Here is a 9530-nt window from a genome sequence, read left to right as displayed (position 1 = left end):
GCAATATTGGGGCAAAAAATCGCAATTAGATTATTTTCCATAATCGTTCAGCCCGATTAATCTCAGTTTAATGATCTAATCCAGCTGCAGAGTTACTGGAGTTCTAACCCAGCTGTAGGAAACTGTCAGGAACACTGATAACTAGTGGTGCAACGGATCAAATATCTCATGGTTCGGATCGGATCAACGGTTTTAAGTCACGGATCGGATTTTCAGATCAGCAAAAAAAAGGAAAAAAAAGACCATTTACTTATTTAAGTATTTTTTCCTATTAAAAAACATTCAGCTCAAGACTCATTCCATTCACTTATATAAAAATAAATTAAGGTGCAATATGGACTTTATGGACAATACTGGGCATCCTCTGCACACGGTCATAAACAACCAGAGGAGTCTGTTCAGCGAGAGGTTGCTTCTCCCAAAGTCAAGGATGAGCAGACTTAAAAACTCCTTTGTCCCACATGCTATCAAACTGTTTAACTCCTCGCTGGATGGGAGAGGGAGGGGAAACAGGGGGACAAAGGAGAGGGGGGACAAGTAAGCTGTAGTGCCTTTTCCCTGTGCAATAGTTTTTGTTAACATCCAACGGTGTAATAGACTCACAATACTTGAAATGTGCCGTTCCCTTGTATTCTTATTCCTATTTATCCCTTTTGTATACTCTGTATTTATGTATGTGTATATGTGGTATATTTCTGCTCACATTCTGCAACTTCTGTCTGTGCTGTGCTACTGGAAACTGAATTTCCCAGAGGAACCCATGGGATTAATAAAGTTTCACCTAATCTAATCTAATCTATAGGGCAGTACAGGGTTTTGTATCTACCACTCCGCTGTGATATAATGAGTGGTCACGGTCATGTGGCTTTCCGTTGCCCTGGAGCTCCACCCATTTGTAGTTAGGGCAACAGAAGATGCCTGGGACAGTTCAGCTGTAACTTTAAATTTTTCCTGCTTATACATGCTTGGAACGATCTTGTCACAGAAGTGGACACTCAGCGTGGCTCAAGCACGTTCATCATAGTTTAACCCCTTGTTTTGCACAACGGAGTACGGCCTCACGTCTGCAGCTAAACACCTCAGTAGCTTTTGTAATAGCTTTAGCCCAGTTGGATTGGGCAGCAAAGGGCTGCTTAAATGCCGCAAAGTCCTCTGCTCCTCCACTTGGACCGCTAGCGCTGACCATAACTACCGCTTGACAGACTGACCACCATATACATACTTTTCACGTGTGTGCCGAACCGTGGAGTGGGATCGGTTCGGATTACGGATCAACCGTGATCCGTTGCACCACTACTGATAACAGCCTCCTGCTGAGCTGAGTGAGCATCTCACCACCTCACGTCTAACTCTCCGTTAGCTGTGGTTCTAAGATTGTTCATGCAGGCTCGGCACCACAAACTCCTGAATCCGCTCTGACGAATTACACTCAGTCCCACTCAGCGTTCATGAAACTGTCATACTTTTATGTCTCTGGTCCGTCTGTGAAGCTCCGCCCTCTCCCTTGTTACTGCCACAAGCTTCAAATGTGAGCAATGACCCAACCTTAGCAGAGATGAAGTGAGGACCAGACAAATTGTGGTCAAGAGCGCGACGTGGGGAAGTGCTCGACCTCAGGCTGTTCTGTTTTGACATAGTCAAAAGTACGCTTCTAGATTCTGTTTCTTTCTTCTTTTCCTCCCCTTCGTTCCAAATCCTCATTTCATCCCCCTCTTTAAGTCTAAAACCAGAAGCCCAGGCACGAGTCAGCCAATCAGAACATTTTGATTCATTTCAGTTTCAATGTTGAGAAACAAAACTTCTGTTTTTGGTTTTTATGGGAATATTTCTGTGAGCGTCTCTTCTGCTCGCTGAATGAGCCGCATGTCAGAGACTTCCTGTCCAGCTTGACAATGCGACAAACATTGTCCGTATGCAGGGTTTGGGTCCATCCGTCCGTCGTGGCTCAGACTCGCAAGGGTTAACAAACAGAGTCCGGGTTTCTTTGGGTTTGTGCGTCGTGGAATCCGGCCCGTCTACCTGTCTCTCTTTCTTCCTGCTGGCAGATCCGTTACACTGATCTCACCTCCAGCCAACCTCTGTCGCTCTGAAACCTAATCTGGCTTCATCCACCCCCCCACACCACCCCGCCTTCACGACTCCTCCACCTCTCAGGCAGGGAGAGCAGCAGAGGCGTGGGGCTAAATCTAGCCTGAGTATAAGAGGCTAATGATGCAAGGATGGAAATACGCACGTTAAGCTGTCCAGTCTTTACCAGACTCGACAGGCTGGACCTGTGCTAACACTCTTCCTGTTGTCCCGTCCTGCCCTCAGGTAAATTATATCCACCTGAGCTGAAGAGCCATCCTTGAGACACAGCCTGGCAGTCGCTGGACTTATTGACTGGGCTTCCTGGGATGTAGGCAGATCCAGTAAGACTTCAGATTAGCAGTAAAGGCTAAATCCGACTATTCTTGGGGCTGATGGGTACAAGTCTGAGACGGGGGGGGGGGGGGGGGCAGGTGTTTTTTAATTACACCCATAAACAGAAAATCAAAGCCCTGCAACAGTAGAGAACACCTGGACCCAAAGTGTGAACATTCAGACAGTGTGGAGTGACAGCGAGGTGCAGAACGGTGATGGAGCGAGGAAAACGAAGGCGAGCGGCTGGCGGAGTTGGCTCTGCGGGGCTGCTGGGTAATGGGATCTGAGGGGGAGGGCCGATTTAAAGCTCAGGTATAAGAGTGTTGGTGGCAGCTGAGATAGCATGGAGGCCGAGTAGGGCTGCTCAATTAATCAAATTTTAATCACGATTATGATCTGGGCTTTCAACGATCATTAAAAATGACTGAGCCGATTATTAGCCCCTCCCTCATTTATCCGCGACACATTAAAGGCCGGTCCGTGAAAATATTGTCGGGCATAAACCGGTCCGTGGCGCAAAAAAGGTTGGAGACCGCTGATTAAGAGGACCCGAGGGAAGCTCGGAAAGCTAAGCAGAAGTTATTTGGAGAGGAGAGTGACTGCCGTTGGTTGAAAAGAGAGGTTAAAAAAAAAAAACTTCAGTGGTGTTGCACACTATTTTATATTATTTTTTAAAGTCATTGAAGCCGGTCAGAGCAGCACGCTCCGTTTTGTGTAACTATTTTTAAATCCCTGTAGAACCTGAACCACGTAAGCTAGCGCAATAATTTGTTTTGCATATGAAACTGGAGGAGTTGTACTTGCATCTTATGCCATCAGCTTGTCCTAGGTCACGGTTTCCTTCCACATAAAGCTTTGCAAAAATTGCATAAAAAGCGCTTGCAGGAACAAAAACATAATATTCCAGAAACACGCTTTGCCGATCCGATCAGCTGTTTGTAACACTTCCCACAGTGAAACAGACGTCAGCGCGAACTATCAAATGTCCGCCATTTCCTCCCCGAAACCGGAAGTGACATCATTTTCGCGGAAATGTAGTTTTTTACTTGTAGGCCTTAAAAGCCTATACTGGTCATGTTTGACTTTTCTGAATAGTTTCTGGGATACTTAGAACTTGTATTGCACTGCTGGAAATAGTTTATTTTGATGCACCTGCTGTTTTCTTTGCAAATTTGCATCATAGGATTGTTTTTTCGTTTTTCCTGCAGTGTATATAAAAATTGGTGTATCTCCAAAATAAAACTATGAAGACACTCAAAATACATTTCCTGTTGTTGTAAACTATTTTTTCCAACTTTTTTGTATTTAAAGTTTTGAGGGATAAACCTCTTAAATTTCTCCAAGTATAAATATATGTAAAAAAACCAAAAACGATTTTCAATTTTTTTGTAGTTTATTAATTAATGTAGTTACTATGGACTTAATGCATACATATTATTAAAATATGGGCTATAACTTGAAATGCTCCCACAAATGTCACTACAACATGTAAAAAAATAACATAAGCTCTGGCGGACTTGGTTCTATAGTAGGTCTTAAAGGGTTAAATAAATATCGTCAAATAATCGAGATCTCAATTTCAGTGAAAATAATCGTGATTATCATTTTTGCCATAATCGAGCAGCCCTAAGGCCGAGCCAGCTCAGTTCATTCAGGCGGCGCCTCGAAAGCGAGAACAGAGCAGAGAGAAAGAGAACGAGAAAGAACACCCGCGGTGATGAAAGAGGAGAGTCGGCCACACTGAACTGAACTGGTTTCACTTCCAGTTGAACACACAGAGACGCTCCAATGGACCGTCGGCACAGCTAAACATGGAGAGGAAGGCCTCATCGTGATAAATTAAAGAAACATGAAGTTAAGCTTAGACAGAGTGTCCTCTGTATCCTCCACAGTTTCCCTTTCAGAGACCTGTGCTGATTGAAGTGCCACTGAGCACGCTTTATCCCTCAGTGTCTACGCACTTCTAGTCTCAGGTGTCCGGCCATCCCAGTATCTCATTCCAGAGCGCTGTAGCTCGCCCTTTAGCTGCTCTCCATCCATCAGCCCAACCAGTTTTCAAGATGAAAACTGGAATTCAGTTTTCCAGATGAAATTACTTTATTTAATCTTATACCTCAGGGTTTTACTGTGAAATATACACAACAGCAGCTGTATATTTTACCTGCCCTGTTTCTGAGCCCCGCCCCGGTCTCCTCTCACCTAGTTTCCTACAGCTCATTATTTAACCTCTCACCTGTGAAGCTGTACCTGCACCTGCTTCCATCATGTCTGCGAGGTCTTCAGGGATCAGAGGATCTGACAGGCTCCTCAAAGCTGTGCTAGCCATTAGTGGAGCTGATCCCTGCCATACAAACACACCCGACCCAAGCTCATCCACCTCCCTGTGCTCCTACAGCATTGCCTCCACCCCTCCTCCTCCTCTTACTTCATGCAGTCCACATGCTTGTTTTTGCACTGAGGTGCTTGTTAAAGGAGCAGGAGTACCCATCATGCCTTTCTGCTCCTCCTCTTCATCCTGTGACACGTTCTGAATTTTATTACTGCCCCAAATTATTCCTGTGAACTTCAACCTCACATCGCTCACACTGATCCCACTAATGTGCATCCAACCACACTCCAGTAATCCACATCTATCACAGCCCCCCCAGCTCCACCCACCTCCACCTCCACCCTGTTAATCTATATTTTCAGTCAGACACAGTTTGTAATCTCTTAACAGGATTGAGAAAATCAGAGAGAACCTCATCAGGTCAGCAGGGCAGGGGATAATGAGTGCGTGTGTGTGTGTAAAGGAGGATGAAACTAACAAAGAAGGATAAAGGCTTCATCGCCAGCAGGTGGATTCTGTGGGAATCTGATGGTCAGAGGTTTCCTGACCATCAGTGACAAGAAGGAGTCCTGCAGCAGATGGTGAGGTCGCCACAGTGCCCTGACATCATTGAGTCGATCTGGGATTAAATGAGGAAGACTCAGACAGCCTAAACCATCCGAAGGACGGCGGCAGGTTCTCCAAGACAGAAGCAGGAGCGCAGCAGGAGCCTCGCCTTACGTTTGACCAATGCATCGAAACCGTTTTCACCAAATCTCAGACACCTGCATGGCGCCACACCCGCTCATTCTGAAACTACAGCACTTCCCCCTGACCTTAATTCAAGTGTGACAGGTCAGCCAATCAGATTACTTCACTTTCATTTAAACTCACGGTCACGCCTTTTTGACCCGTCAGCCGATCAGATTTCATTAATCGAGGCCAACTATATGTGAATCCCAGCTGGTCAAACTTGTTCACAAACTTATTTCAAATCTATACTTAAAGATCTCATTTTCAGCCTCCGGACCAAACGGAGTCTGCACCTCCTCAGCCTCGCTGCCGTCCTTCCTGCTTCATAACCACGCCGTCAGCAAAACTGCAGCACGCCGCAGCAGAGCACACGCCTTCAACTTATTGTGACTAAAGAACTGCTGAGGCTCAGGAACACCTCAGACAAACAGAGCAAGGACGCCAGGAGGAAATACGATCCTTTCGCCTCGCAATACGATATGGCGAGTTGCAGCAGCGGCAGCAGCAGCGGCAGCAGCAGCGGCAGCGGTGGGCTTTAATCAATCATCAAGAGTCAAATTAGATAATGGCTCAGCGTGTGGAACCACCTGATTGCACACAAAGCCCCTACAGGTGGACTCAAACTCACAGAGGTGTAAGGCATCACTTTCCTGACCCTAAAACACCACAGACAGGAAGGTGGCGAGCTCAAGGAGCAGGCTGAGGGCGGAGAAGGTGAAGTAACGAGCTAGAGGCTTGCAGGCCCTGCTGCCCTCTGCTACCGTGACATCCACGCACTCTGGACTTCTTTATCTGCTTGTCAATCAATCACAACAGCCAATCGATCAGCCTTTACTTCCTGGCACGGTCAATAACAGGAGCGGCCACAGCACATGCATCTGAGTCCAGAACCAAATTCAACCTGCACCCGTCTGTAGTGTGTGTCTGTAGCGCAGCTCAGACGTGTAAACCTCATGAAACCGTGAACACTCAAAGCTAATTACACGCCTAATCACATCCTGTTTGCACTCGTACAAACATAAACAAATCTGTGTGTGTGTGTGTGTTTCTGCAGGCTGCAGGTTACAGTGTGGAGCTGCATCAGTTCTTGGTCAGTTAACAACACCTACTGTGCGCGCAGTACACACACACACACACACACACACACACACACACACACACACACACACACACACACACACACACACACACACACACACACACCAGTGATCCAGAGTTCGTCTGCAGGGCACTCTCACTTCTCTTCTAATGGAACGTGTCGTGTGTAACTAATAGAAAAATCTTATCACTGCTGGACATCTCTCACATACGCGCACACACACACACACACGGCTGCTTTCTCAAGGTCGTTCTGATACTCGTAGGAAGTGTGTGTGTTTGAGTGTGTGATCTGCAGGAGGACAGACAGCAGTGAAAGCTTCAGGAGCATCAGAAACATCATGGCACACAAGCACTGATCATACAGACAACACCTCTGCCTCCCCTTCAATCACACACACACACACACACACACAGGTGTGAGTGCAGCCAGCTCATCAAGGGGTCAAACGAATTCAAGCTTTTAAATTCCTCCTTCTGTTTGTGTGTGTGCAGTATGTGTGCGTGCGCATCCTCTTTCCATCATCCTTTCCCCTCACTCTGTTTCTGTGCTCTTTCACTTCTCCTCAACCACCCACAGATCCCCACCCCTCCATTGCCTCCACCTTGTCTCGCTGTAGCAGAGCAGAAAGGTGAAGCCGAGCATCACGACACACCCCGCCCCTCCCTCTCAGTCGATGCTTCCCTGCATCTACAGAGTCACGACTCCTTAATGGTGCGAGAAGGGCAGCTGAGGCGGAGGAGATGGCAACATGGAGGATGAATCTTTTTTCCTGCTTTCCTGAAAGCACCTGAATGCAACAATGGGACCTTTTTACCCAGGCTGAATCACAATGCGACGGCAAAATTAAGATATGATGGAGTACCTTTCTGTACATTTCACTCTGACACAAACAGACTAACAGCTGCCCATGAGCCAAATACATCCCATCGATCAACAACAAATAATCAATCAGCTTCTTTCCAAGACCGCGGCCACTAGTCACCTTTACCACTCTCAACTCGTTCCAGATGCTGACTAATGAAGCCAGTTTCTGTCTAATATGTGTTGACGCACCTGCTCCTGAGACCCAACGATCCGCTCACATTAAAGAAAGCTTAATCACCCAGTGACCCCCGAGTTTCACCATCAACACAGTAAATGGTAAATGGCCTGCATTTGTATAGCGCTTTTCTAGTCCATAGGACCCCAAAGCGCTTTACACTACATTCAGTCATTCACCCATTCACACACACACATTCACACACTGGCAATGGCAAGCTACATTGTAGCCACAGCTGCCCTGGGGCGCACTGACAGAGGCGAGGCTGCCGGACACAGGCGCCACCGGGCCCTCTGACCACCACCAGTAGGCAAACATGGGGTTAGTATCTTGCCCAAGGATATTTGGCATGCAGCCAGGAGGCAGCCTGGGATCGAACCACCGACCTTCTGATTAGTGGCTGACCTGCTCTGCCACCTGAGCTACAGCCACCCACCCAGTAAAACCCACAGAGCTGTGGATCACCCATAAACATGTTAAGTGGCAGACAGACACGCTGTAAAAGACGATGATTTGAATACTTCATCTAAGATTTTTAAACCTTAGGAGGATCGGGGCACGTGGCTGAAAGGTCAGAGTGCAGCCAAGAGCAAAAAGCGGCATCGTCCCAAACCAGCCATAAGCATCAATTATCAGAGCTCACGTGCAAACATCAGTTCCACAGAGGACCGATTCGCAGGCGCTCATTCCACTGACATCCCTGAAACTACAGATGGATCAGGACCAGCAGCTTTCCCGAGGATGCCTCAGCTCTCCAAGCAGCCCTGAAACCCACGCCGCTCCTGATCTCTCCTCTCCGAGTCTAAATATGGAAGTTATTTTTGCAGCCACGCTCGTCATCCATCTCTCCCCTCTCTCCTCAGGGAGCAGCTCTAATGCAGTGAGAGAGACGCAGGCAGACCTGCAAACATCAGCAGAGCCTCCTGCCTTCTCCATCACAGAAACCCATGCACCCCCATAGACACCCACACACCCATAGACACCTACAGACATAAAACTGAAGGAAGAAAAGGAGGAGGTGAGCAGCTCTTGGGAGAAAAGGTTCAAAGTTCAATGTTCCAGTGTCACTTTATCCTTGGTGTGTGTCTGTTTGTCCGCATGTGTGGGCGTGTGTGAAGTATGGGGCTGTCACTGTATCCTCCACCCCTCCTCGCCAGGCCACCCCACAATTTGTTTTGTAACTCTAGCAGCTTGGACGGGGGGCACTCTGACCTTTATCCTGGACTGTTGGTGTGTGTGTGTGTGTGTGTTGGGGCGCTGGTGTTGTGGGGTTAAAAAGGGCACAGTGAGAAACAGCTGTGCCAAAGAGCGGCACATACTAGACAGTAAATAAAAACACACAGACAGAAAAAGGCCTGGGGCTGCTCCACACGCCTCCCACTGCCTCTGAGCCCACTCCACGTCTAACAGAAAGGTCGCAGGTTCGATCCCAGCAGCGGACATGCCCTGAGCAAAACAAAAGGCCTTCCAGCCTTTCACACACACCATTTCAAAACAGTGCAGATGTGACACATGCTAAGCTGCACAGCTGCTGATTCTGCAGTGTGCTTCTCACACCGTAAAGATGATCCAGCAGGTTTCACGCACATAGAATAAGTGTGTTATATTTGCACGCATCACGGAAAGCTCAGCGTTCTTCAGCCATCAGCCAGCTGATCCCTCCAATCAGGAACCCTATGTGGAGAAACAGAAACACAGGTTGACAGTGACCTCATCCATGTACCATGTGACCTGATCCCTACTGAAGCTCACCTGACCCCTTCCTCCCCGCACACCTCTACGCGCATCCATATCACGGCATAGAGGGCAACGACGAGCCAGCCCAGTCACACTCGGCCAATTATGGAATTATGTAAAGTTGTAATAAACTTGCAACCAATGGCTACAAAGTCCCGGAAGTAAACATGTCAGACTCTCACTGCAGA

At 47.6% G+C, this 9530-nt stretch overlaps 1 protein-coding gene across 2 annotated transcripts in view; it reads right to left on the bottom strand.

The window, feature by feature from the left end:
* Positions 1 to 9530, bottom strand: part of ppargc1b (peroxisome proliferator-activated receptor gamma, coactivator 1 beta) — a 61074-nt gene that overhangs the window by 29042 nt on the left and 22502 nt on the right. Inside the window, exon 1 of one of the 2 annotated variants that reach the window (XM_005741220.1) lies at positions 4637 to 4994. The exons of the other annotated variant lie outside the window; for it this stretch is intronic. Within the exon in view, the coding sequence (XP_005741277.1) occupies positions 4637 to 4729 (93 nt within the window). The 5' untranslated portion in view covers positions 4730 to 4994. Of the gene's footprint in view, positions 1 to 4636; positions 4995 to 9530 lie in introns of those variants that run through there. 2 annotated transcript variants of the gene reach the window in all.

The sequence above is a fragment of the Pundamilia nyererei genome, unplaced genomic scaffold (genome assembly GCF_000239375.1).
Source record: "Pundamilia nyererei isolate P.nyererei 1_Seehausen unplaced genomic scaffold, PunNye1.0 scaffold00108, whole genome shotgun sequence".
Taxonomy (NCBI): domain Eukaryota; kingdom Metazoa; phylum Chordata; class Actinopteri; order Cichliformes; family Cichlidae; genus Pundamilia; species Pundamilia nyererei.
The sequence above is the reverse complement of the archived record's forward strand: the minus strand, read 5'-3'. Positions and strand labels throughout refer to the sequence as shown.